General features: G+C 46.1%; 8 protein-coding genes across 8 annotated transcripts; 4 read left to right on the plus strand and 4 right to left on the minus strand.

Annotated features, from left to right (window-relative positions):
* Positions 1-6,969: 6,969 nt before the first annotated feature.
* On the minus strand, positions 6,970-9,819 carry LACBIDRAFT_312439 (uncharacterized protein; the record flags this gene model as incomplete). The annotated part of the gene is made up of 11 exons (XM_001888181.1): positions 6,970-7,081; positions 7,136-7,315; positions 7,401-7,609; positions 7,671-8,431; positions 8,486-8,601; positions 8,662-8,750; positions 8,805-8,971; positions 9,025-9,098; positions 9,150-9,223; positions 9,280-9,477; positions 9,538-9,819. The coding sequence occupies 11 exons, from the start codon at positions 9,817-9,819 to the stop codon at positions 6,970-6,972; spliced, it is 2,262 nt and encodes a 753-aa protein (XP_001888216.1).
* Positions 9,820-10,465: 646 nt separating this feature from the next.
* On the minus strand, positions 10,466-12,619 carry LACBIDRAFT_333518 (uncharacterized protein; the record flags this gene model as incomplete). The annotated part of the gene is made up of 7 exons (XM_001888182.1): positions 10,466-10,533; positions 10,670-10,735; positions 10,827-10,833; positions 10,855-11,244; positions 11,566-11,853; positions 11,888-11,958; positions 12,148-12,619. The coding sequence occupies 7 exons, from the start codon at positions 12,617-12,619 to the stop codon at positions 10,466-10,468; spliced, it is 1,362 nt and encodes a 453-aa protein (XP_001888217.1).
* Positions 12,620-17,732: 5,113 nt separating this feature from the next.
* LACBIDRAFT_333519 (uncharacterized protein) lies at positions 17,733-19,763 on the minus strand (the record flags this gene model as incomplete). Its single annotated transcript, XM_001888183.1, has 3 exons — positions 17,733-18,736; positions 18,799-19,592; positions 19,651-19,763. 3 exons carry the CDS (start codon positions 19,761-19,763, stop codon positions 17,733-17,735), a joined length of 1,911 nt encoding a protein of 636 aa, XP_001888218.1.
* A 1,138-nt stretch (positions 19,764-20,901) lies between these two features.
* LACBIDRAFT_312441 (uncharacterized protein) lies at positions 20,902-21,483 on the plus strand. The gene is made up of 2 exons (XM_001888134.1): positions 20,902-21,156; positions 21,219-21,483. Exons 1-2 carry the CDS (start codon positions 20,926-20,928, stop codon positions 21,387-21,389), a joined length of 402 nt encoding a protein of 133 aa, XP_001888169.1. The 5' UTR covers positions 20,902-20,925; the 3' UTR covers positions 21,390-21,483.
* A 1,202-nt stretch (positions 21,484-22,685) lies between these two features.
* On the plus strand, positions 22,686-23,198 carry LACBIDRAFT_312443 (uncharacterized protein; the record flags this gene model as incomplete). The annotated part of the gene is made up of 3 exons (XM_001888135.1): positions 22,686-22,790; positions 22,847-22,992; positions 23,045-23,198. 3 exons carry the CDS (start codon positions 22,686-22,688, stop codon positions 23,196-23,198), a joined length of 405 nt encoding a protein of 134 aa, XP_001888170.1.
* Positions 23,199-23,556: 358 nt separating this feature from the next.
* On the plus strand, positions 23,557-24,620 carry LACBIDRAFT_312444 (uncharacterized protein; the record flags this gene model as incomplete). Its single annotated transcript, XM_001888136.1, has 4 exons — positions 23,557-23,709; positions 23,758-23,929; positions 23,975-24,250; positions 24,388-24,620. The coding sequence occupies 4 exons, from the start codon at positions 23,557-23,559 to the stop codon at positions 24,618-24,620; spliced, it is 834 nt and encodes a 277-aa protein (XP_001888171.1).
* Positions 24,621-24,684: 64 nt separating this feature from the next.
* LACBIDRAFT_333521 (uncharacterized protein) lies at positions 24,685-26,121 on the minus strand (the record flags this gene model as incomplete). The annotated part of the gene is made up of 5 exons (XM_001888184.1): positions 24,685-25,045; positions 25,097-25,279; positions 25,328-25,648; positions 25,781-25,994; positions 26,019-26,121. 5 exons carry the CDS (start codon positions 26,119-26,121, stop codon positions 24,685-24,687), a joined length of 1,182 nt encoding a protein of 393 aa, XP_001888219.1.
* A 655-nt stretch (positions 26,122-26,776) lies between these two features.
* On the plus strand, positions 26,777-27,195 carry LACBIDRAFT_333522 (uncharacterized protein; the record flags this gene model as incomplete). The annotated part of the gene is made up of 3 exons (XM_001888137.1): positions 26,777-26,819; positions 26,873-26,963; positions 27,015-27,195. The coding sequence occupies 3 exons, from the start codon at positions 26,777-26,779 to the stop codon at positions 27,193-27,195; spliced, it is 315 nt and encodes a 104-aa protein (XP_001888172.1).
* Between the last annotated feature and the right edge of the window lie 609 nt (positions 27,196-27,804).

Here is a 27,804-nt window from a genome sequence, read left to right on the forward strand (position 1 = left end):
AAACTGATACGATCACTCATCTGGCAATTCTCTCTCAAATGTGAGGGTAGGGTGCCTAAAGTCTTGGTGAATCTGTATGCTCGCTGTGGCAATGGCCATCAGGAGCCAACTTTGGATGATCTGCTGAATACTCTTGAAAGAATTCTTGATGGCTTTAGCTCAACATTCATCATTCTGGATGCTCTTGATGAATGTGCTGAAAGAGAAAAGCTTCTCAACTGGATTCAAACTTCTATGTTAGAGAAATGTATAAGTCTTGGGCTTCACTTGATGGTTACTAGTCGCCCAGAACAGGAAATTGAGGACAGGTTCAAGTCTTATCATTATCTTGACTTAGTTGAGGAATCTGAGAATCATGATCTCGAAGCCTATCTTGACTATCAGCTTCAGAATGACTCAGACTTGCAAAAATGGGGTTTTGACACTCAAGAGAAGATAAAGTCCATATTGATAAAAAAAGCAGATGGAATGTGTGTTTATTTCTGAATATTGAACTAATAAAATCAAAACTAACTACAACTTTAGGTTTCGTTGGGTTGCTTTGCAGCTCAATGAGCTCAAGGAGTGCCGGACTAAGACTGATCTGGGAAAGGAGCTAGTGAATTTACCTCAGGGTTTGGATAAAACATATGATCGAATCTTGCTAGGAATCAAAGATAAAGATCATGGTTATGCTAAAACATTTCTACAGTGGCTGTGTTTTGCTGTCCGTCCACTGACACTGGAAGAGCTTGCCACAACTGCTGCTGTTGATCTTTTGGCTGAGAACGGGCCAGAGTATAAATCTGACAATGAACTCTGGGATGTTAAGGATGTCTTGAAAATGTGTTCTAGTTTTGTTATGAAATCAGCTGGTATGGTTTAGAATAACACCAGATTGATTTATGTGCTGACTATTGAACAGGTGTCATCAAGCTTTCCCACTTTTCTGTCAAAGAATATCTGATATCCCCGTATGTTCAAAATCATGATGTAAAGCAAGTGAGAGACTTCAGCTTCAATGAGAAGCTGTCACACTCTGTCATATCTCAAGTCTGTCTGGCCTATCTTCTGCAATTCAATACATCTGAGCCACTTGATAAAACTGTGAATGTATCATCCCCACTTGCAAAGTATGCTGCAAAAAACTGGATTATACATGCACATTCTAGTGGCAAAATAGAATCTCAGTCATCTTCAGTATTTGTATTGATGATGAAGCTTCTGACAGAAGAAAAATTTGCTTTTCTGAACTGGGTTCGACTTTGTGATATTGATAGCTATTACTCTGTAGATCTACGAAAACAGAGAATTCAGATAGCCAAACCACTATACTATGCATCCCTGGCTGGACTGACTGAAGTATCATATGCTTTGCTGGAAAGGAGGGCAGATATAAATGCACAGGGAGGCAAATATGGAAATGCACTTCAGGCAGCATTATATGGAGGCCATAATGAAATTGTAAAGCTGCTGATAGCAAAGGGAGCAGATGTAAATGCAGAGGGAGGGAAGTATGGAAATGCACTCCAGGCAGCATCATATGGAAGCCATAAAGCCATGGCAACACTGCTGATAGACAGAGGTGCAGATGTAAATGCAAATGGAGGAATCTATGGAACTGCACTCCAGGCAGCATCAATGAAGGGCCATGAGGCAATTGCAAAGCTGCTGATACAGAATGGGGCAGATGTAAATGCACAGGGAGGACATTACAGAAATGCACTCCAGGCAGCATCAATTGGTGGGCATGAGGCAATTGCAAAGCTGCTGATAGAGAATGGGGCAGATGTAAATGCACAGGGGGGAGACTATGGAAATGCACTCCAAGCAGCATCATATGAAGGTCATGATGCAATTGTAAAGCTGCTGCTGAAAAAGGGGGCAGATGTAAATGTACAGGGAGGAGACTATGGAAATGCACTCCAGGCAGCATCATATGAAGGCCATGAGGCAATTGCAAAGCTGCTGATAGAGAATGGGGCAGATATAAATGCACAGGGAGGAGATCATGGAAATGCACTTCAGGCAGCATCATATAAAGGTAATGAGGCAATTGCAAAGCTGCTGATAGAGAAGGGGGCAGATGTAAATGCACAGGGAGGATATTATGGAAATGCACTTTATGCAGCATCATATGAAGGCTATGAGGCAATTGCAAAGCTGCTGATAGAGAAGGGGGCAAATGTAAATGCACAGGGAGGGTACTATGGAAATGCACTTCAGGCAGCATCATATGAAGGCCATGAGGCAATTGCAAAGCTGCTGATAGAGAAGGGGGCAGATGTAAATGCACAGGGAGGAGAATATGGAAATGCACTTCAGGCAGCATCATATAAAGGTCATGAGGCAATTGCAAAGCTGCTGATAGAGAAGGGGGCAGATGTGAATGCACAGGGAGGATACTATGGAAATGCACTTTAAGCAGCATCATATGAAGGCCATGAGGCAATTGCAAAGCTGCTGATAGAGAAGGGGGCAAATGTAAATGCACAGGGAGGGTACTTCAGAAATGCACTTCAGGCAGCATCACAGAAAGGCCATGAGGGAATTGCAAAGCTGCTCATAGAGAAGGGGGCAGATGTGAATGCACAAGGAGGATACTATGGAAATGCACTTTATGCAGCATCATATGCAGGACATGAGGCAATTGCAAAGCTGCTGATAGAGAAGGGGGCAGGTGTGAATGCACAGGGAGGAGACTATGGAAATGCACTCCAAGCAGCATCATATGAAGGTCATGAAGCAATTGTAAAGCTGCTGATAGAGAAGGGGGCAGATGTAAATGTACAGGGGGGAAAATATGGAAATGCACTTCAGGCAGCATCATATGAAGGCCATGAGGCAATTGTAAAGCTGCTGTTAGAAAAAGGAGCAGATGTCAATGCAGAAGGAGGATACTATACAACTGCACTTCAGGCAGCATTATACAAAGACAATGAAACAATTGCAAAGCTGTTGATAGACAATGGTGCCAATGTAAATGCAGAGGGAGGAGAATATGGGAATCCACTTCAGGCAGTATCACATCAAGGCTATGAGGCAATTGCAGAGCAGCTGATAGAGAAAGGGGCAAATGTAAATGCGCAGGGAGGGTACTATGGAAATGCACTTCAGGCAGCATCACGAAGAGGCCATGAGCCAATTGTAAAGGTGCTGATAGAGAAGGGGGCAGATGTAAATATGCAGGGAGGAGAATATGGAAATGCACTTCAGGCAGCCTCATACAAAGGCAATGAAGGAATTTCAAAGCTGCTGATAGAGATGGGGGCAGATGTAAATGCACAGGGAGGATACTATGGAAATGCACTTTATGCAGCATCATATGAAGGCCATGAGACAATTGCAAAAGTACTGATATACAAGGGGGCAAACATAAATGCACAGGGTGGATACTATGGAAATGCACTTCAGGCAGCATCATGCAAAGGCAATGAGGCAATTACAAAGCTGCTAATAGAGAAGGGAGCAGATGTAAATGTACAGGGAGGATACTATGCAAATGCACTTTTGGCAGCATCACAGAAAGGCCATGAGGCACTGGTAAAGCTGCTGATAGGGAAGAAGGCAGACATAAATGCTCAGGGGGGAAAATATGACAATGCACTCCAAGCAGCAGCACATGAAGGCCATGAGGCCATTGCAAAGCTGCTGATATACAAGGGGGCAGATGTAAATGCACAGGGAGGCTACCATGGAAATGCACTTCAGGCAGCATCATATAAAGGCAATGAGGCCATTGTAAAGCTGCTGACTGGGAAGGGGGCAGATGTAAATGCACAGGGAGGATACTTTGGAAGTGCACTTCAGGCAGTATCACAGAAAGGCAATGAGGCCCTTGCAAAGCTGCTGATAGACATGGGAGCAGATGTAAATGCACAAGGAGGATACTATGGAAATGCTCTTTACACAGCCATATATGCAGGCCATAAGGGAATTGCAAAGCTGCTGATAGAGAAGGGGGCAAATCCAAATGCACAGGGAGGATATTATGGAAATGCACTTCAAGCAGCATTATTGAAAGACAATGAGGGAATTACAAAGCTGCTAATAGAGAAGGGAGCAGATGTAAATGTACAGGGAGGATACTATGCAAATGCACTTCAGGCAGCATCACAGAAAGGCCATAGGGTACTGGCAAAGCTGCTGATAGGGAAGAAGGCAGACATAAATTCACAGGGGGGAAAATATGGAAATGCACTTTAAGCAGCAGCATTTAAGGCCATGAGGCATTGCAAAGCTGCTGATATACAAGGGGGCAGATGTAAATGCACAGGGAGGATACTATGGAAATGCACTTCAGGCAGCATCATATAAAGGCTACTATGCAATTGCAAAGCTGCTGATAGAGAAGGGGGCAGATGTTAATGCACAGGGAGGATACTATGGAAATGTGCTTCAGGCTGCATCTCACAAAGGTCATCAAGAAATTGCACAGCTGCTGATAGAGAAGGGAGCAGATGTAAATGCACATGGAGGATACTATGGAAATGCTCTCTATGCAGCATCATTCTCAGGCCATGAGGGAATTGCAAAGCTGTTGATAGAGAGTGGGGCAGATGTAAATGCACAGGGAGGATATTATGGAAATGCACTCCAGGCAGCATCATGTAAAGGCCATGGGGCAATTGCAAAGCTGCTGATACAGAAGAGGGCACTTGCATTCCCATTTACTGCTAAATCTTAGTCATGGAGACTTCATGCATGTTACATGGCTATAAATCTATTACTTATATTGAACAAATATGTTTGGCTCCTCTTTATTTGAAATTTCTGAGTCCACTGTGAATTGTCTGTGCATGTTTTGCTCTTCACTTTCTTTGCACATATTTGGCCCTTTCATTTTGCAATCTTCACCTCTCTTATATCCAGTTCCCAATTTTTTTGATTTTGATCTATTGGCTGGTCTCAACTTGTACTACTTGCAGGCCATGTGCTTGCTGCTGACCTTGTGCATCTACAGCCTAATCAATGACATCATACATCCAAACCACACTTTTGTTTTTGTTGTTGCAAAGGCTCATGTCAATGACACCACTTTCCTGGTGACCAATCCAGTGACAACTATGAGGAATCTCTTCCAGACTGTCCCTACCTGTGGATCTTTGGTGTTGGTCATATTCCATCAAAGGCCATCACCTTAGCCAATTTCAACATGAAGATTTCCCCCATCTCTCACACTGGATACTTCTGTGAATCATTCAGAAATTAATATATTATGTGCATTCTTTCATTCTTCTTTTTCTCTTGACTAATACACTTTTACTTAGCCACACCTACAATGGTGATGCTCCTTGTTAGGCCAGCACATCCCCTTCTTCAGACATGTCTGTCCTTCCCAATAGCAATCTTCATGGCAATGTAAAACTGATGATCTTCAGCCTTGTTGCTCTCTCAAGCCCAGATCAGCCTACAACTCTGACCTTGACAAAGAAAAGACAGTTCCAGGCCATTGCATCCCCATGAACAACCAGGAAAAATTCCATGTATGCTTTTTGGCTGTCTTTCAATACACAGACTGAACTTTTTGTCAGAGGTTCTATTCCACCCCTTATTGCTTCATCATCATATGTTCTTTCTTGCTCAATTATCAATACCTCAATTCACATGAACTTTGAGTATATAATACCATCACACATATTTCTCCTATTGTTTCATACTATGCACAAGTCTCTCAGGATTGTCAAAGCAATTTGAAATATATTAAAATTTATGCAAAAAAGTTGGGTACTGGGGGAGAAAGGAAAGGAAAGTTTTTGGTGGTGCAAACACCTCAAAACTTTGTGGTTTCCTGGAAAGGTGGCTTGGCCAGCTATTTTTCAAATAACAATAATGTGGCTTGCATCCAGTGAAGACATATCTCATTTCTTACCATTCTTTTGTTGGGTTGTCACCATCATCATGGAAGCAAAAAGAAATGTGACAGTGGCCATGGTGGTGGGGGCCTTATGATGCAGAGACAGTAACATGATTGTTAGAGTTCATTGATTCTAACATTGGTGTATTGTATCCAAGGGGGTGGCAGAATGTGGAAAAGAGACCAACACTTGTTATTTTTTTTTCAGGGTTCCGCCTGACACCCCCCCACCATTACCTTCCTAATAAAGTATGTTTTCCCCATACTCATGTTTTTTTTTCTCTTTGAATTCAAAAATTTCCGTGTAACAAGTAAGCTACGCACAGGCAGTTGACCGTAAACTAAGCCTAGGCATCGTAAGGATGCATATAGCATGCTGTTGAAACAACGGCTATAGGGTACTCGTGAGGGATCCACCACGGCCAGCCGTGTCGCAAGAATCCGAGGCATCGAGAGTGGTGTAACTGGTTGCAAGTACGTCATGATCAGTGTAAAGATAGTCATGAGGAGACCAGCATGAGAAAATTTGAAATTGACGGTGTCAACAATTTTTTTTTCGGCCTTCAGCCGGACACCCCCCCCTCCTACCCTTGGTTCGGGATCCACGTCCCGCTACCCCCTTGATTGTATCCCACTATCACAACACAATCCCACTCTTTCCTTCAAGTTCCCAGTCACACTTTCCCCTTTTCAATCCCACTATCATTATTTCAATCCCACCCTTTGCACATCAATCCCACTCTTTCAAGTGTATATTTAGTATCCCACTACTGCTATTCTTGTATATACTCCGAGGGCATTTACCTGTCGGAGTTGATTCACTAAGGAAAGTTGTCACGTGGTGAAAAAAAGTGTAGCGTTGCGGCCGCGACGTCAACTCTGCACATCATTAGACTTGAGTACAGTTTAAACTCGATCATTCTCATGAGAATATTCTCCCGGACATTCGGATTTCTCACAACTCAATTGAGTCCTCGCGGCCAGCAGGGTTTTCGTCTTTCAACGTAATGGAAAACCAGCATATTTTGTTGCAAGAGAAAAAAATATCTATTGATACACAAGTTACAATCCAGATCAATAGTCGACAGCAGGAAAAAATAGCGGGAGAGTGAGGCATCAGCAAAACTCGCGTATCATCGAAGGGGGCCCTCAGCACGCTGCAGCTGCGGCAAGTCCATAGTAGACCGCAAGATCGTCCGCACCTGTACCCAATCCCGGCAGACCAACGGTGCCTCCACCTGGTGTCTACGCACATCAAAAATCAGCACCAAACACAACATACGAAACGACACAACTCACGCATCACGTAAATGGGGCACCAAAGCCCCAAGCGTCCGCAATCGGGTAACACCCGTTTCAGGACAACGCAAACACAAGCAGTCCGCAATCTCGCGGAATACAGCTGGTCTGCGGGGAGTTCGTTCCGTCGTGATGACGTAGAGGTAGTCGAGGTTTTCAATTGGGCGTCGGATTTCGTGCCTTTGTAGAGCAAAGAAGAACGTCAGCGCGAGAACAAGGACAAGGATAAGGGAGTAAGGCGGCTGGGGAAAAAAAAAGCACGTACGCAGATTTACAATGATCAATCGCCCCCTTCCTATCCACCGGCGCCAAATAATGCACCGAACAATGCGCACACGTCCACGATTTATCCTTGATATACGGATCGAACTCTTCCCTTCTCACCACGTCCGCCTTTGCTTCGTCCGTCAAGAGGCTCCAAGAGGGGCGGGAGTGCCTTGCGAGGTCGGATTCTTTTTCCATGTAATGAAGTACCTGTATTTCCATCAGCATCGCCCTTTGGAAAAGAAGAGAAAAGAAGGGAAGGGAAACGTACACACTCCCGCCACGTCAACGCCTTCCTCCCCCCCTCCCCCGCACTCGCACTAGTACACCCCCCACAAACAAACCGTCCATCAAATCCATCCATCTCACCCACCGTCGCCGTCCCCTTATCCCACCCAACAAGCTCAACCAATGCCCCCGCAGCCTCATACCCCCTCCTACTAAAATGCAACCTCTTATCCCAATGCGTCTGCAGCGCCCCACAACGCAGATGCGGGCCTGCGCCGTCCCACCCTATCAAACACCTCCCCGCGCGTATGGAGCTTATCGTCGAGCCGAGGCAGGTGAATACGGACGTGGCGAGGTTTAGGAGGTGGAGATCCGGTTCGTCGGGTTCTCGTGGTGGGGAGTCGATGGACATGGCGTCGCCGGTGAGGTCGTCGCATGCATCAGCGCCAACGCGCCTCGAACCAGGCAACAGCCCCGCCAACTGCCTCATCTTCTCCCTCGTCCACTCTTCCACGGCCCCAGGCAACGTCCTCATCGCATCCTTAACACCCTCGTCGTCAGCACTCAACAGCTCGTCTCCCTCCCTCTCAATCAACCTCCTCAGCATATCAAATTCGCAGACTGTGTATAGAGGTGGGTGGTACGACCACGTTGAAGGGTGCGTTTCGTCTTTCTTGTATTGGTTGTATTGGTCTTTAATGAATGAGATGCGGGCGCGGATGAGTTGCTTGCGAGCTTTTTCGAGTCGGGTGAGGCGGGCCAGGTGGATGGCGGGTTCGAGTTGGGGTTTTAGGTAGTCCCAGACTGTAGTGGTTGGTACTCAACGGATGGAAGGGAGGAGGAAAAGGGGGTACGTACTCCTAGTTGGTAAAGACGATTTCAGATCCTTGATCTCATCCAGTACGTCTTCATCGAATTGAGCTTTTTGGACGTCGATTAGGGTGTGCCCTGATCTGACGAGACGAGCGTGCACCCTAATTCCATGTTGTTTATCAAAATTAATTTGGATGGAAAAGGGGATGGGCTGAACGTACCGTCGCATGTTTCGCTCGTACCTCACCTCTCGTTGGGTTTGGTAAGCCTGCGCGGTGCGTTGAGCCCAGCGAAACGTTTTCAGTACGTGCTATGTCCCGTATATCAGTGATCATCATATATGGCCAAGGAGATACAGACATACCGAACGTATTGAATCAATGTCCAGATTTCTCTTCTTGTTGTGTTCCTCGACGACTTTCTTGATGTCCGCAAAGTCCACGGTAAGAGACAACCGTAGATCAATACGCTTGGATTCGTCTTTGAGGTATAGAGGCCAGTCGTCATCAAAAGTGCCATCGGGACACATGTCTGTAGCAATTTCAGTTGTTGTTGCGAAGATCAGGAAAGGAACTATCGCCCACTGATAACCTGACTTCGACGAACTAGACTCCAAATTGACGAGCTTGGAAAAACGAGATCCCTTTGCTTGACTAGACTGGGGGGTACGTGAGTGATTATTTGACGTCGTCACGGAAAGCCCGCCCACCAAAGACGCGCACACTTCCTGCACAAGCGATGGCGGAAGGTGAGGTTGGGAGGGGCACCCCCGTTTCCGCATTGCTTCAAGCATGGATGATCAGCATTCGTCGTTGTCGTCGTTACTAAACCAAACTCACCTGACAGATCCGCTTCCCAAACAACAAATCCGCCCACTCAAGCTCCGAGATATCCTCCGGACATCTGGGGATCTCGTCCTCCTTCTCGTAGGCCGCCCGCCAAATTGAGCTGGAGCTAGGGCTGCGCAGGATGTCCTGGAAACTGCGGTTGGTGCGGCTGATGTGGTAGAGGTCTATTGGGTGTAGATGCTCGAAAATCTGAACGGGTGAGATGGGTTAGTGACAGATAGAGGTAGATATTGGGGTGAGAAGGCGAACCTCGTACAAGATATCCAATGGCATTGTACATATCATACGCAAATCACAGTGGGATACCCTGGTTTTTGGAAGAGATCGTCTCCATTGTCCGTAGATCCACATAGCCAGATGGTTGATCACTAAACGAAAGGTAAGCTTAGAACTGGTCCCATACAAATTCAAGTTGAACTCGGATTCAAGCTCACCATCGTTCCTGTCCCTACGCTCATCCAATTCCTCATGTAGCTGAAAAGCAGCAAGCTCCTGCTCCCCTACCCTTTTCTCTGTTTCGTCGTGTGTCATGGTGTCCGGTGGTGGCTCGTTTCTTCAAAAAAGCAAGTGCTGTGAGGTGCGGGGGACCTGTCACTGACTGTCAGAATTTGAAAGAGCGGTTCCGATATGGAGACTTTAAGCCGCATTTTGAGGGGACGAGCGCCTACTTTTTATCGCGGCTTGTGGGTATTGTAATGGCTTTCTGGAGTCTGGCGACATCGTAGTAAGAGACAAGATGCAAGCTTGGCCCTCGATCTCGCAGACAGGTGCCTCTTGCATGGTTGGTTACCAACACCATCGTCACCAACATTTCAGTGGCCACCTTCACTACAACCACCATCCCGCGATGGCTTTCTTCCGTCGTATTCATTCGATTTCAACGCACTACGTCGGACGTGCAAGCCTAATGACGTTTCCCATGTTTCATAGCTTATCGGGATATAGGCAAATATTGACGCGAGCACACTCATCGAACACGAGCGACGATGACCTGCGTAATGAATCATGATAATGGCCAGCAACGTGGATGGCACAATTGGCGGGCAAGGTAGACTGATACGTAAGTCAGTCATCCTCGCGTAGGCGATCTGTCTTCACCAGAACCTCCACCTGCACAACGGCCAAGTCTCTCCCCTCCTGCCGCATTCATACGATCCTAGGGCCCACCGATCGCCTGTTAGCCAGTCTTGAGGGCGACACGACCTGCAGGAAGAGAGCCCACGTCAACAGAACCGAGCATGATAGCTGGAGGACAGGTAATTGAGTTGGGAGTGCTCCTATACATCTCAATCAATGTTGACGTCCCTCTTTCCAGCAGAACCAGCCCCTGCCTAAACCCCACCCTTCCATGTGCACACAACGATGGAGTCGAGAAACTTACCGTTGGCTAGTCGACGACAAGTGGCAGCACTCGGTTCGCGGGCGCGTTCGTTGACGGTGACGAGGGCTTCAAAGGATACAAAAAGGTAATTTACATTCCCTTGCGTACATGACAAGGGATGTTGATGTATTTTCTTTAGAACCCTAACATACCCCACCTCCCGCCTGTGCCTTTCAATAACGCACAGTCGTAGTGGTTGGGTCAACATAAAGGTTCGAGGTCTCGAAGTCCGACAATGCTGCCCATGCAGCCTGATATGCCCGCGAAGTTAACTTGATGAAGAAGTTTCTGCGTGTCCCATAGTTTGAGGGAATCGCATATGTAGATAACATAAGATTGGTTCCAAGGATTGGTGATAGTCCCAGTGCATCGGAAGTCAATGGATTTCCGATGAGTGAAAAGGGGGCGTCCTCTGCTCCCACGACATTCGGGGAAATTGTTTTACAGTTTCGACTTCTGGATGCTCCAGCCCGGTACGACACATTTGCAATAGCAAAACAGGGCAAGATATCGGCCATAGACCCGTTCACACCACCAAACAAGTTGATTTGGAAGCCTGGGTTGATCGTATAATTCTGTGGGCACACATGGATCCCGTGCGGAGGAAAATCATAAATCATGACGGCGAATAGTCGTGTTTCTGATATAGGCATGTCCTGACGTCCCGGTCCTTCTCCCCACCGTCCGTCGGGTAAGAACCCACCAGTTACATTTGCAGTAAAAGGCAAGGGGGTGGCGGAATGTGGAAAAGAGACCAACACTCGTTATTTTTTTTTCAGGGTTCCGCCTGACACCCCCCCACCATTACCTTCCTAATAAAGTATGTTTTCCCCATACTCATGTTTTTTTTTTCTCTTTGAATTCAAAAATTTTCGTGTAACAATTAAGCTACGCACAGGCGGTTGACCGTAAACTAAGCCTAGGCATCGTAAGGATGCATATAGCATGCTGTTGAAACAACGGCTATAGGGTACTCGTGAGGGATCCACCACGGCCAGCCGCGTCGCAAGAATCCGAGGCGTCGAGAGTGGTGTAACTGGTTGCAAGTAGGTCATGATCAGTGTAAAGATAGTTATGAGGAGACCAGCATGAGAAAATTTGAAATTGACGGCGTCAACAATTTTTTTTTCGGCCTTCAGCTGGACACCCCCCCCTCCTACCCTTGGTTCGGGATCCACGTCCCGCTACCCCCTTGGTAAAAGGACTATACTCGCTCACTGTCTGATTAAGTAAGGGTATTTGTGTGTCCGTTAAGACCTGTTGGGGGTCTTGCACCCACTCGAAAGCATCTACGGCAAATTAAGGCATCACAACTTCAGCCAGGGTGGAATTGGTGGAAATGTATTGGGCTCCTTGGATAACACGCCGAAAAGTTGTGGAGGGATCAACTTCTGTGTTATTCAAAAGGGAGTCTGACTGGGGTATCCATGCGACGCTTGCAGAAGCTGAAGCCATTGACAAAACCGAAGACTGCCAACCGTCACCCCCAAATGCATTATTATAATTTAGAGTTCCGTTAGAGATTGTGAGTGGTATCCTTCCGGGTGTGCGTGAATCTGCAGCCTCCCAAATGAATGAGCCAGTTAAAACGGCAGAGAAATAATCGATGACGAAAGTGGCGAAAAGGGTGAGGTATATGATCAGCATACTACTTTTCCGAGTGAAGTGGCGAGGTGCAGGCGGCCAGCTTGAAATTGCCTGTGATAGACCTTTTGCTGAGATTCCCCCTCGCTCCATGGCCACGAAAATGCAGCGCCAAATGTAGCCTGTCGCCCACCATCCACCCGCAACACGTGTTGCTGTAGCTGCCAACGAGACAGCGGTTGTGATGTCGGATTGTAGAGGGGTATAGTATGTCATCTGCGAAATAGAGCCATCGACTTCTCGATATTGAGGTCGACGGGAGTTGACGTTGAAATGGCGGCCATCTAGATGGCGGAGACAGGTCATGGATATGAAAGCGATTAGAGCGAAGTGCAATGCGAAGGGCCAATACTTGGAAAGTTTGATGCTACAGTGTAAGGGTGGTCAGCGTGATATTGCAGTCAGAATATTGACTGGAATTATACCACCAAGTTGGTGTCGTTGACTGAGGAGAGGGAGGGTCGCTACTTTGTTCAGTGTCTGTCTCGACGGGGAAATAATTGGTGCTAAGATGGGACTGTAGGTTGTGTTCATCATCCATTCTAATTTCTGGGCCGGTGTTTGGGGCTTGCCCTCCGTCCAGATGCCTTACCCTTTAAATAGCTCTAATCCATGGTTAACGCTGTGCTTGAAACACGCTGTGCACCACTGTCATCAAGGTTTGGCTCTCCTTGGCATCGATGGCGATAGTGCTAAGTGGAGGGGATGACAAATGTGGTGGAGACGAGACTTGGATTCCTTGACAAATAGGCGGCAGTCTTTACGGCAATGCCAGATGCAAGGAGCCCATTCAGACGAAATATTTGTGAAAGAATAATTCAGAAAGCGATCCAAAAAACACGCACAAAATTGTTGGAAAAACCCGGGGGCCTTAAAAATATAATGCACTACTATCACGTGCCTAGTTTTGCAAGTCACCTAGTTTTGCAAATCAGTCTCTAACTTTACATCACATACGATCTACACTCTGAAAATATTTGAGGGGGTGTATATCTATGTATCAAGTGCGAATATATTTTTTTATTTGAAGAAATTGGATGGAAAAATGCCACAGGCTGCAATATATACCAAAATCCTGCACTTCCCCACCATGTTGCCTGCATAAAATATTATAATTCCAACAGAGCGCTCTCATTATTTTAAGGGATTGAGCTAAATACATATAGTAGACATTCCATAACTTTTTGAGAGCATCTGTGCTGTCCACAGATGAACAAGGCATCCCGACAGTCGAGCGTGACAAGTTAAAGCAGGCACTTCAAACTCCGACGTGTGTTCGACAAGAATTCGCGCCACATGAGGTTCACATTCAATCTCCGAATGATGCAAAGAGGTGCACGACTAGTGTTGCCGTCGAAGCGAAGTGACTTCGAGGTGACTTCGATTCGGTTCGAAAATCACACCACTTCGTGTCACTTCGAGGTATCGAAGTGAGTCGAGGTGAATTTGTGATGGCCATCAATAATGGCTAGAAAAGGAAGATTGGCGCACGTGAAACAGCGCGTCGAGGCACGTTTAGTGATCTTTACAGTCGCGATTCGACGCTCTCCCTCTTTCTCCTCCCTCCCTTCCCCAATACAATCTTAAATCACACCAGTTTTATGTGGCTGAATGTATAGTACCAGTTTCTTTCAATTTATGAGTGTCGTATGATAAAATTTGCTTAGGAAGGAGGGGTGAACATCGCGACTATAAAGTCTCAAAAGAAATTTGTTCTCTGCGACGCGACAAGATTTGCACAGAGAATATCGAGGCTTTGCGAGTGCTGAAGTTCTCATATGAGAAAACCATCTCAGTTTCGTCACTGATCTCGTAGCTGAATGACATGGACAACGCCAATATAAGATCCAGTAGCGCAACAGTAGCGGCACATGTGCCAGTACCCGACTCATGCTCAGCTTGTATTTCACTCCCCCGCCCCACCATTTTCAGCATGAAGGCAGACCTGCAGATGAGAGCCCTGCTCTTCATCCTCCTTCTCTCTTTTCTTTGTTTGCGAAGCGTGCAAGAAGGATTACACTATCTCAATGGAGGCTGCTTTTGACGGGGATTTATTTCAGAACTCGAAAGATATTGATACTAAAGTACCTGTGTGATACTAAGTAAATACTACATCATGTATTCAAGTACACGACAAGTTACTACAACGTTCAGCACCAAGAATGCGAATGATATTATTGGCTGATCAATTTACGGGGATCACCGAATTCGCTTCGATTCACTTCGAAAGACCGAAGTGGATCAAAGTGCACACATTTCCCCACTTCGATTCGCTTCGGTTTACCTTGTGGCAACACTATGCACGACTGACGCTTCTTGTGTGACACAAGTGTGACGAAATTTGCAAAACTAGGTGACTTTCTCTTTTGCATCGGCACCTCACTTAACCACCTCAGTTAAATACGAAAAAACCACTGTCTTGAAACCAGAGATCAGGCCTTTCCATTGGTCAAAGAATTGAGAAGAACGGCTCACTTCTTAGAGCGCTGTGAAGGTTTGATCTAAATATTTGCAAAACAGGGTCAGTGATAGTAGAATGGTGGACTCTGGAGAAACATTTTAAATTGTAATGCATTACAAGAGGGAAGAAATGGCCTTATAAGGCGGGTATAATGGCCAAATTGCTATTATAAACCCAATTTCTGGCCATAAAAGGCTAGGATAAAATCAGCTAATGTAATCATAATATCAGTCCTGTAACCGATCGATCTTGTAAGGCACATGTTTTTCCAGGGTTTTTCTGACAAAACAGCAATCAATCTCAGCACCAAGACTCTTGCCTCGTGTGTGGAAAGTGTGCCTTTGTCAGCTATTGAGGTATTGATAGCAAGAGGCATCAGATCCTCCGATCCCGCCCGTTGTTCCCACAGCATGAGGGTACCACCAGGACCTGGGAAATTCACGTCAAATGCCTGATCCCAAAATCCCAAAATTGGGCCATTTTTGTCCGCACAGATTCTTCCAAATTCTGTCCGCACTGTGGATCAGGCCTCATTTTTGTACAAAATTTGTCCGCACATTGGATCAGGCATTTGGTAGGCAGTATGCAGATTTTTTCGCTGTTCGCCTACTCCAGACATCTGTTGAGGCTAATGTAAATGATATTTTCAAGTATCTACCTATCCTTGCCATCTGTATCCATCCCGTCATCCTCTACACCTTTTTTCTTCTTCCTGGTCAATACAGTAACTACCTTTTTAATATTGGAGTGACAAGTAATCAATACCTTGAAGATGTCGTGATCTTCTTGTGTTAATGTGAGCATTGAACCATCATCCATGGTTCTTGGTATATGGGATGAATTGAGACAAAGTGAGAAGAGCGAATCTTGAAGTGTGAAGAGCTAGTCCTTGGGATTTGGCACGGAATTGACAGCCGTACATGTGCTCGAAGATCTGCACTGGCAGGTTTGAGATTGCAGTGATACTTGAAGTATCACTCGCCCAGGCGTGAGTTGTCCCTGATCAGCGGATGTGGCCAGAAAATATACCCCTGTAACGTATGATTTTCCAAAATATTTTGACCATTTTTTGTCCGCAATCGGATCAGGCCTTCTAGATTCGAGCCAATTTTGTCCGCACATCCACATCAGGCATTTCCAAAAAATTTCCCAAATTTTGTCCGGACAGTCCTCAGGCATTTCCGGATTTTTGTCAAATTTTTGTCCACACACGGATCAGGCATTTGACGTGAATTTCCCAGGTCCTGTACCACCCTCATACCATATTAGGGAATCTCGCATGATGCGGCTTGAGACGGCTTATTCTATGAAATCAAAATGGTATCAGTACTGCATTCACCCTCGTCCGAATCTCCAGACGCGTCCTTGCTTCGGAAAATGGTTGAATAAGTTTGTGAAACCACATTCTCTCTCTTCGGACAATTCTACTCTACCTCCTCGTTCAATCAAATTGATTAAAATACTCCTACTGACAACATTGCTCCCCTTCATGATCTCTCGTTCTTCACAACTCCAAGAGTTCCGCGAAAAAATCACTCTAGGTGAAGGGGAAGGAACAAGACTAGGCATTCCAGATGATAGACAAGGGCTAGCACCATGACCGATGTGTGCTATGCAAACCCGTTGTAAGCTGTAAGTTGTATCTTCTATCTTACTTCCCAGAATCCCAATGAGCGAGGTAGAGGCCGAGGGAGAAAAATACCAATCCTTTGTCATTTTATCATTAAATTCTAATCCCACCTATTCAACTACCAACGCCGTCGATTCACTACCCACCATCTTTTTTTCGCAGTGTTACTACTACTGACTCAAATGTCTTTCTTTGAAATTGTCTTCCCATATATTATCCTTGCTTCTTCTTCAAGAATTAGCACAATTTACATTACCTCTGATTTGATGTAGTTTCGTGAATACTATGAATAGGTGATATCCTGTGGTACACGAGCCTTGGACTCAAAATCGACACTCAAACACTTGTGCAGCGGAGTTGATGGGAATGCTAGATGCTGCTGACATGCCGTCCTTCGGATATCACCGCTTGTGCTTTGTCATAAATGGATCTGACGGCCAGAATCGGTGGATCTGACACCTCTTGATCGATAGACCAGTTTCCACAACGCTCCGTTTAGTAATTTTGTTTAGTTTTGGAGCTGGCCAAACAACTTCCTACAGCCAATGGGCGGGCATTGCCTTCCCGCCCCTTCCCGCTTGTTGCGTATATAGTCATAAATTCCTAGTTTGGTTGTTTGCGCATACCCTGAAGCTCCACAAGTAAATGAAATCACTGAGTGGAGCGTTTTGAAATATGGTCTATCAATACCTCGATAGCTTGTCGATAGCTGGTATGTAGGACACCTTGCATTCCTGAATTTCTGGCCTCAGGTTCCTCGTTTTGTCTATGTCTACAACTCAGGAGTCAGATCTGGAGAGTTGCTCACTAACCAACTTTCTGCAGAGACATCCCGTATCTTGTATCAGGACAAACTGGTGACCTCGCCGTATGATTGAAATTGGCCATGTCCGTTCCAAGCATCTGGGCGCCCCGAGATTTGATACTCCGAGATTGAGGAAGATGCTGCGACAGAGACAAAGAGTTTCAAGTCTACATGGGACTGTGATCATATGCATTATGGAGGGGAAGGCAAGGATACCGACTTGGGGGGAGAGGAAGGAATCAAGTCACTCGATGCGCTCTGCTTCACAGACTTGACCTTGGGGTCGGCAAGGGTTAGGAAGGAAGTAAAGGCACGCTGTACGAAGGTGTGTTGGCATTTAGTTTTATCTTGCGGTTGGTCACGTTTCTGAACTTCAAATCGAATGACAGATGCAATGGTATGGCTTACAGAGGCATCCCCTTTGGTGTCGTTGGGTGAGTCAGGCTTTCCTGAACAGAGACACGAAATTATCGTAGTGTCCTATCTCACAAGGCATATATAATCAGGATATCTATACAAAAATTCACTCCGCAGAATTTTCGGGGGTTCTGGTGGAATCCAACGAGATAGTCTGCAGACTTGTCGGAACGGAAGTCCCGATGAGCGTCTCAACACTTTCTATGCCTTCCTTCCTCAATATCGTGGAACTTGAAGGAGGCGTCCTACGCCGTAATGGTATTGAATCCAAATATCTGCACTGACGCGAACCACTACTCCTCTTGACTTGCACTGAGTGCTGACTGGGTTTGTTTTGCTCAAGTATGAGCACTCCATCTTCACAAATCACTGTTCCGGGCTGCCATGGGTCCAAAACAAGCTGACCATCCGACTTGGTAAGGACCGCCCTCATATCCAGCCAGAAGACAGCCATAGTCGGGTCCTCAACCCACGGGTGATCGCAATGACTTTGAATGTAGACGAAAAGCAAGCCTAGCGCTAACACCCAAAGATGCAGTGCTACCCAAAGGTATACTCTCCAGCGAATTATTTTGGCACGCAACGTCGGCAAGGCAATCTGCACAGCTGTAGTATCGAAAACTATCGGGGCAAGGTCGGACGATGCTGCCCATGCAGCCTGATATGCCCGTGACGTTAACTCGATGGCCAAGTCTCTGTGTGTCCCATAGTTCAAGGGAATAGCATACATAGATAATACCAGATTGGTTACAAGAGCTGGTGTCAGTCCCAGTGCCCCTGAAGTGAATGGATTTCCGATGAGTGTAAAGGGGGGTTGTGCTTCCATGACATTCGAAGAAATAATTTTACAGTTTCTACCGCTGAACACTCCAGCACGGTACGACACATTTGCGATACCAAAACAGGGCAAGATCGCCACGGAACTGTTCATGCTGCCAAACAAGTTGATTTGGACGCCCGGGTCGATCATGTAATTCTGTGGGCACACTTGAATGGTGGAGTGAGGAAGGTTGGGCGGAGGAGGAAATAAATCACGATGGCGAAGAGTCGTGTTTCTGATATGGGCAGGTCCTGATGTCCCGATATAGGTGTTTGTGGTCCTTCTCCCCACTGTACGTCGGGTAAGAACCCACCAGAGTCATTTGCCATAATCGTGAAAGGGTTATACTCACCCGCCGTCTGATTGAGTAAGGATATTTGTGTGTCCGTCAAGACCTGGTGAGGGTCTTGCACCCACTCGAAAGCATCTACGGCAAAGTAAGGCATCATAACTTCAGCCAGGGTGGAATTGGTAGAGATGTATTGTGCTTTTTGTATAACACACCGAAAAGTGATGGAGGGTTGCATGATGTTCAAAATGAACTCTGACTGGACCATCCATGCGATGCTTGCAGAAGCCGAAGCCATTGACAGAACCGGAGACTTCCAGCTGTCACCCAAGTAAGGTGCACCAACATAATCTGCGGTTCCATTTGAGATAGCGCGTGGTATCCTCCCAGGTATTTGAGCGTCCGCAGCCTCCCAAATGAATGATCCTGTCAAAGCTGCGGAGAAATAATCGATAGTGAAAGTGGTGAGGAGGGTGATGTATATGATGACCAAGTTACTTTTTTGAGTAAAGTGGCAAGGTGAAGGAGGCCTATTTGAAATCACCTGCAATAGACCTTTTGCCGAAATTCCCCCTTGCTCCATAGCCACGAAAATGCAGTGCCAGATGTAGCCTGTCGCCCACCATCCGCCTGCAACACGTGTTACTGAAGCTGCCAACGAGACGGCAGTTGTGATGTCAGATTGGAGGGGAGCATAAGATGTCACATACGCAAGAGAGCCATCGACTTCTCGATATCGAGGTAGACGTGAGTTGATGTTGAAATCGTGGCCATCTAGATAGCGGAGACAGGCCAAGGATACGAAGGCAATTAGAGCGAGGTGCGCCGCAAAGGGCCAGTACATGGAAAGTTTGACTCTGTGTAAGAATGGTCAGTGTGATATTGCAGTCAGATTAATCAAGATTGGGATTATACCGCCATGTTGATGTTTTTGTAGGAGGAGGAGGACCAGTACGGAATTCAATGTCCATCTCGATGGGGAGATAATTGGTGTTAACATAGGACTGTGGGTTGTGTTCATCATTCATTCTGGGCCTGTTTTTGGGGCTTACCTTTCGTCGACATGCCTTGTCCTTTAAATAGCTCTCCTTAATCCATGATTAAGGTTGACAAAGCCCTCAAATTGCGCCTCAAGGCTGTTCAGGGACTTGGAATCGACGGTGATAGCATGAAGAGAAGCCTTTAGGAGACTGACAAATGTGGTGGAGAGGAGACTTGGATTCCTTGAAAATGAGGTGGCAGTCTTTGCCGCGATGCCAGATGTAAGGACCCGTTGAGGTGCACCTAAGGCATGACACTGATAACTGATCGGGGCCTCCAACTTCAAGCTTGCTTCAAGCCCTCGTTCATGAGGCGAAGGCGGATTCGCCTCATGGTTCCCATGCTGCAGCCCTGATACCTTTCAAGGATGATCGTCACGGTGATGGCGCTATTTCTCACACTATTCCTTCCTCCTTCATCAATCTTTCATCGTAGGTTTTTCCTTTCCTGTCTCAGCCATCTACGTCTACGGTGTGCCTTGCGTATCAGCCAGGATTTCAATATTTGCAATTGATCAAAGGCATCTCCTTGGAGTCGGACTTCAAACACAAGGGACCCGATGCTCTTTGCCAGTTATGCCCTGGTTCCAACTGTTCGTTCAAGTACCATTCTATGTTTTCTCTTCACTTATGTTTTTCGCCTTTTATGTTTTCACCTTATGTTTGAACTTTTTCTGATTTAATTGTTGACACATATGCTTTGTATATACACCTAATGAAACACCATTCTTTGTTCTTTCTACAGGACGGGTCCCTCCAGCACTCTACAACGAGCATTGTTGCGTGAATCAGAACAAGACCCAATAACAAGTCACGTGATTCATACCAGCGTTGCAAACTTCCCTTGCTGCATTTATCTTTCTCCAGAGCTCTCTCTCTGAGGGCAGCACCAAGGCATGTTGCTACTCCTGGTTTTTGGGTAGATGGTCTGCCGCGCGCCGCTTGTGTTACTCTGGTCTTACCGTGCGACCTCGAGGGTGTGGCCACTGTCTTCACCTCCCAGCTGCAAATTGATGGCCACTGCTCCTCTCCTTGCAAGTTATGAAGCCTTTTAATTGGTGCGTTTCCAGTCTGTCTACTCTCTTTCAAATCTTCTTTAGAGTCTTGTACTGAAATTATGCTTGCTTTCAGTCGCTCTCCCTCCTTCAACATGTTGTCTGCAAACTCAGAACACACCCTTTCAAATACCGGCTCGAGGACCTCTGCATGTCGGTCTCCGCCGTTGACGTGGGCGCCACTTCGCCCGTGTTCCTCTCGATTTCCACCTCTAAAGCCGCCTGGGGGAAAACACTCTGCCTCTGCCGTGCCTCGGCTTTTCCGTCGTTATCACCCTGTTTGGCGGGCATCCCCACTTCCTCTGCGCTGTCTGTTTCTTATAGACGTGAGTGGATCCTCTTTTGATCCTTTTCCAACTTTCTCACCTCCCACTCCGTTTTTTTGAAGATTTCGCGGGCACCTTTGTTACTCGTCCCTTTGGCTTCCCTGACTTCTCCTAGGCCTGCGCGCGCCTTCCTCACCCGTACCTGGTCTGTTGGCCCTTACTGGCATTATCTCAGCACCCCCCAGTCCTCTGGTGGGAGGACCTGTTTGCAATCCGCGAGTTCATACTTGTGAAATTTGCTGGACTGCGTCCTGCTCGACTCGCCTGACGCTTTGGTTTAGCCGAGTGCCAGCGAGCGAGTCATTGCCAACTTTCCAGCAGGCTCTGGCAGGCTTCAACTGGGTTTGTGAATACATTGATTCACGCCAATCCGCGAGCTCGCTGACTGCCGCAACAACTCCTCCATTTGGCTCCACCAATTATATCTTGAGAGGTCAGTTGCTTTTTTGCTTATTGTTTGTTTAGTGTATAATAACTTCAGCCTATTCTTAGATCGAAACAACCACGCAAAGACGACATTTTGCAATTTCTTAGGCATCTTTTCACATTAATTAGGCCTGTTTTACTTGTTTGAAATGGTAGACGATTTCTTTTTTCATTCTTCGAGCTGCTTGAGCTGACCTCTCTACTTCGCAGTACTCTTGCGGCGGTTGCGGCTATGAGCAAAGCATGGTCGCCTATAGGATCCCCTCGCACATGCTCATACAAGGATATAGGAATCATTGACCTCAGGTCGGTATTAGGTGTTATTTTGGGGCCACCCGAGATCACAAGGAATTAGTAAGTCTCAGTCTCTCTATCCCAGAAGAGAGTGTACCAACTCGCATTTTAGGAAAGCGAAGAAGTTCATGAGAGTGCCACTTAGGAGCGGCATTATGCATGTTCGAGGTTCCAGGCTCTGGAATGCGTCAGTTTGGCGCCTAGCTCGTAAGTTTGGTACTGTATGTGGTGTAGATCTTTAGCGTGTATGATGTCAACGTTTGTGGATTTCTGCCTGATACGAAAAGTTGGATGAACTGTCTAGTTGATCGGATAAAGTTTGTTGAGTCTACTATACTCACAATTTTGTGTTCTCTTCTCCAGATCTTTGCTCAGCAGTCATGGGTATGTGCATAGGTTGCAGGCTCGACTTTCCATATTTCTATGGAGACACTTGCCAAAAGTGTGTCAAGCGTGCTGCTGCGAAGTCCGAAGTTGAACGTGGGGATGTCGAGGTAAGAAAGTGTACTATTCAACCCAGGATCTTACTGACACCAACTACAGTGCCAGCCACAATGCTTAGGCTGCTCTGTTATTTACCTTTTCATGAAACATGAGCGGTGTGGTGCCTGCATCCAGAAAGAGCTGGATGCCAACAGTGAGGAACCTCTATATCTTCTTCGGTGTCTATCTGTAATCATTTCACCTTTTTTTCAAGAAGATTTGAGAACAGGTCTTATTGGGCATGCTGCAGAATATCAAAAAACAGCATCCAACCATCACCTCAACCAAGCTGCAAGCAAAATCCTCAGCTCCAACAAGCAACTCGGATGAAGGAGCAACTAGCGATGGTTCGCAAGGCTTCAAAAGTCGACACATATACAACTGAAATCTCGTTATGGATCTATCCGCTGGGTGGAAAGGCTGCCAAACGGGTAAACCACTCTCACCTTCAATATATATTACTTTCTGACATTCTATGTATTCCTAGGTGCAGACATTACCTCTTCATCGGATCTGGAAGGGAAGTGAATTGGCGAAAGATGTTCTTGAGTTTGCCAAGGCCGAGTTGAAGAAGGCTCACAACAATGTAATCTTGGCACAGCAGTCAACTCCCATTCCGTTGAATTTTGCAGAGTAGGCTTTTTTTTGCGATGAATCCTTACTCTCTGAACAGTGTTTATCATAGTGTACAATTCGGACTCTCGGCGAACAAAACTGTTCACCACTTTGAACCCACTGAAACTCACTTAGTCGGAACAGTGGATGCGATGTTCGAAAGCTTGAAGCTTGACTCAAAACTCAGTGCGAGCGATGTGAAGGAGAGACAAATGCCTCTTTGAGTCTACGTTTTTGAAGTAGATACAGTAAGTTTATCCTGAACATATCACCAGGCGACTATATGATCTGAGAAACATTACTAGAAGTGGTCTGATGAAGATGATGATGTGCCATTCACTGCCAGCACTCGGGTATCGCAATCTACCAGACGATCAAGCCATGCCAGCACCAAATGAAAAGCGTCAAGCGCAGGTAGTTTGATTCTTATCAGTTAACGTGCCCTGACATCTGAAGTGCTTGTTAGGTTTCGCATCAACATATACCAGCTCGTTTCAGCCTCGGAAAAAAGCTATCTCTAGCTTTGATGTTGATGATGTGGCCCCAATTGATATTCCTTTCGACAGCTATGAGTACACACGAATGACGGTGACCACAGATAAAGAAGGACATGTTCAAGATCACATCTGTCTTGAGCCCAAGACGATAAAAATTGCCAGGGATTGGAAGAAAAACATTGGTGATGGTCCAAAGGATGGGTATCTGGCAAAAGGTTTCATGAAATTCGCATTTTTGGTAGGTCGTGAGTGTGTCGATCTGTCCCACAACTGAATGCCATTCCAGGGCCGGACAAATAGTAAAACTTACACAATTTTTCAGTGCAAACCCCAACGTGTCACTGAAGCGCAGAACCGAATCAATCTGATTGCTGAGCTGCGACTTCTAGCTCTGGGTCAATATTTTGCCGAGTCCTTCGCCTTGCGACTTGCAGTGCATGAAGTAGACGCGAGTACAAGTGAGTTTCTTACTCTTTCTCATACCTGCTCTTACGCTATCGCAGGTATTCGCTGGAATTTCCAAGATGCTTTTATTGGCGATGTTAGCTCTGGTATGCTTCCGTGCCCCGACATTGGTGAGGAAGACCTTCAGAGCCTGAGCTTCCCGACTTTCTTGGCGGCGCCTCTGATCACTACGACTGGACTCTATACTGAGCGCAAGTTCAGTGGGAGTGACGCCACTGGAAACAACCTTGATGAAGTTGGTCGGATTGTTGATGCCTATGCTCACCACGTCTTGGTGGATAGTCAAGGCTCTTACCTTCTGACAGATTTGCAAGGTTTGATGTCTCGAATCCAAATCAAATTGGTTGTTGACCTCCTTGACATAAGGTGTTGTAGGGCCTGATAAAGAAGTTATTTTATTTGACCCACAGGCTCATTCATAAGTTCGTTGCATTTTTCTTGCAATTAAAAGTCAACTTTCTGTACAGGTGTGAGAGCGAAACAGGATTTTGGGATGGTGGACGCGAGCACATCAAGACATGGCAAAAGGAGCACAAGTGCCAGAGTATATGCAGAAAGCTTGGGTTGAAAGATGCCATCATTGATTTGGAAAGGCAAGACGTCACTCCTGTGCTGCAGGAACGAACAAGGCCACTTCGACTAGGATTTTCTCCAGTGAAGACTGGGAGGGAAGAGATTCCATAGATGGTCCTTGATGTTGCACCCTTACTTGTTGTATTTGACAACCACAATCAATTTTGAACAGACTTTACATATGTGGCAGCATAGCCTCGAAAACAGACCAAATGTTTGTAAGAGTGAGCTCACCAAGGCCAAGGCTGAAGTAAACAGCTTCGGCCTTTGCAGCATATGCTAGGGGAACAAACTCAACCAACTCCCCTCCTCCGATCTCCTTCATCAAACCTTCGACAATGCCTGTTTCAATGGACTGAAGACAATTTGTGGCTCCATATTTCTCAGGAAAAGAGTATGCTAGGTGTGGCGTGACACCTTTTGGAAGCGACTTCGACTTCCCTGGGGTTGTTCGTGGCTTGTGATCATTGCTACGCGACACGAAGCTATCCAACTCTTGCTGGATTAACCGCAGCCAAAGCCACTGAACAAGGTCACTAGAGATTTACGTGAGAATTAAAACGGTAGCGAGCTCAAACCTCACTTACTATTGCTTAGGAACTGTGGGATCATACAGCTCCACACCCTGCTCCCAAAAAATCTTCACGTTTGCACCCCACTGTTTGTGCAATTGGCCCCATCCTCGCTCAATAGTTATGTTGTGGACACTCTTGAGGAAGCGGTGTGCAGGGCCAATTTTGACAACACCCAGTTCTGGAGAAAACTGTTCTCTGCACAGGGATTAACAATCGGTGAAAACACTACAGAAAAAAACAGACCGAAGAGCATTTGCCAAGCCATACATCATGACGGTTTCAGAACCACAATCTGTTGTAGACTGCAGTGGCATTCCTGCTTTACTCATAAGCCCAAACTGGACACAAAGAGAGTGAGCTTGGATCTGACCTCCCAGCTTAGCAACCAGAGACAGGTACAGATACGCGACGGTCTGCATGTACCAGTTATTTGGTACAACCCACACACCTAGCCACCTTCCAGACCAGACATCACGAACAGCCCAAATAGGGAAACCAATCACTGATAATTTATCATGGCCATCACAGGACCACTCGTGGTGAGGCCCAAGACTGATGATAGTGCTGCGCGGGATTTTCTTCGCTGTTGGTTCACACGCAGTGGAAGCCTCAGGGTCAAGAAGGACAACCTCCTTTCAAATGAAGTCTCTGAAGACCAATTAGCAAATATTGCAGAGGACATTGTTGGCAACAAACCTTGTCAAATGGATCCCTGTTTCATGGGCAATGGCCTCCTTGATTAGTGAAGGCCCACGGCGGCCAGCTGGATCTTTCGCCATTTGATCAAGGATAAGCTGGTGCTTCTGGTCATCAGGCAATTCAGCTGTCATCGCTCCACTACCTTTAAGGCCCAGCAGTTTGAAGCGTCGACCAATGCTAGCCTCTCTGCAAGAGGTCGAGTCATTTGGCACTGCGAGTCACTGCAAGAACTTACGAAAGAGAGATGTTGTACTCCTTCTTGAGTAGGTCAGGAATTTGAGCCCGTCCAATCCCTCGTCGGTGATAGTCATGTAAGATGTTGGCGACATGAGAATCATTAGGTGCAGCTAGATGAGGTCCTGATAGAGGTCAACTGAGTAATTTTGAGAGTTTGTGAAAAATGTGTGTCAGTCCTTATACTGATTCTTGCCAGTAGGGTTGTTGTTTGGTAGCATAGTATTATTGATTCCAGTGTGAAATGGGAACAAAGCTGGTGGCGACAAGGGAAGCCGTTGTCGTTCTTAAGGGGAGGTGTCCATGTTCCAGATCCTGAATGTCATCAATAACCTAAATGATCATGTCGCTTTACCTTCCAGCTTGGGGTTCAATCAGAAGGGAAACTTGGAGCGAGAACTTGTTGTGGGTGCATACCCGCATATTTCCAAGCTATTCTTTATACCCACGCGCTTCTAGAGGAGCAGATAAGTACACCTGGACAAGCTGTTTGGTGTTCTAGTGTTCTAGCTAGCATACAGTGCTCGCTAAATGTACGATGAGTGGCCAATGAGTGGCCGATGTCCACTGTTAGAAGTCTTTTGTCACCGTCGAATGAGCAACTCAATGGAAATCACTATTGATAAATATATACGTACCTTCTAGAATGACAGAAAGTCTTCAAACACCCGAACTTCAAGGGGGTGAGAACTTTGAAGGAGAAAGTATATAAGTTGAGCTTGAGCCAGCAGTTTCGAAAGCATACCAGCAAGTTTGCATATGGCCGAGTCTCGAAATTGCCACTTATCTGGTCTCCAAGATTGTAAGTAGCACCTTTATTGTTGAAACACTGCAACAGAAAATGACTTTATGCAGATCCAGTCACGCTCACCTGTATAATCGATCCATTTACAGAAAATGTTGTTTTCGCCAAATGTTTCGCCAGCCTGACACAGAGCGATGTGAGGTTAGTACTTGTTGAGAGTGGAGAGTTTCGCTTGCTTAACGGTGTTTGCAGACAAATCATTCAACGAGTCAATGGGAGCTATTGTCCTCCATGCCTCAAATCAGACAACGGAGAGGAATGGAGCGACGACCAGCTGAGTGGTTCTGGCACTCAGCAGCAGAATGAGATCATCACGTCATCAGATCGGGGTAGGAAAGGGCATCACCTTCATCTGAGGGCATGGAGCACATAGGTTTGAGCTACCGTTTACCCACAGAGCGAGTTCTTTGTCATCGATTAGTTGTCCAGAACGTTGAGACACAAGAGATTTGTCACAGTCCTGTCACCTCCGAATAAAACAATCTCATGGCCCACGGTTTGTCTTTCACAAGACAACGCTTGTATATACACAAATATGGGCAAAGTATATGCGTCGACAATTGAACCAGAAAAAGTGAAAACATAAGGTGACTTGAAAAACATAAGTACATAAAGAGAAAACATAGAGGGTAAGTATGATACTTGAATAAATGTTTCATTGTTCAAGTTGTATATACAAAGCATATGTTGAACCAGAAAAGTAAAAACATAAGATGACTTGAAAAAATATAAGTAAAGAGAAAACATAGCGGGTAATTATAAGTGGGAATCAGTCAGGAAATAACCGGCAAAGAGCATTCGGAAACGTTCCTTGAGTTTCAAGTCCGACTCCGAGGAGATGCCTTTGATCAATTGCAAATATTGAAATCCTGATTCCTGGCTGATACGCAAGGCGCACCGTAACGTCCCTAAACTTCCTCTACAGTCGTTTGCATGTTTAATTGCCGCTGTCAAATGCGTGAAAACTTGTTTGTTTGTTGTT

The sequence above is a fragment of the Laccaria bicolor genome, genomic scaffold (genome assembly GCF_000143565.1).
Source record: "Laccaria bicolor S238N-H82 LACBIscaffold_52 genomic scaffold, whole genome shotgun sequence".
Taxonomy (NCBI): domain Eukaryota; kingdom Fungi; phylum Basidiomycota; class Agaricomycetes; order Agaricales; family Hydnangiaceae; genus Laccaria; species Laccaria bicolor.

Coding starts and splice junctions, on each gene's coding strand:
- LACBIDRAFT_312441 (XM_001888134.1), top strand. CDS start 20,926: ATGTTGTCTGCAAACTCAGAACACACCCTTTCAAATACCGGCTCGAGG. Junction 21,157..21,218: donor GCTGTCTGTTTCTTATAGAC/GTGAGTGGATCC, acceptor GTTTTTTTGAAG/ATTTCGCGGGCACCTTTGTT.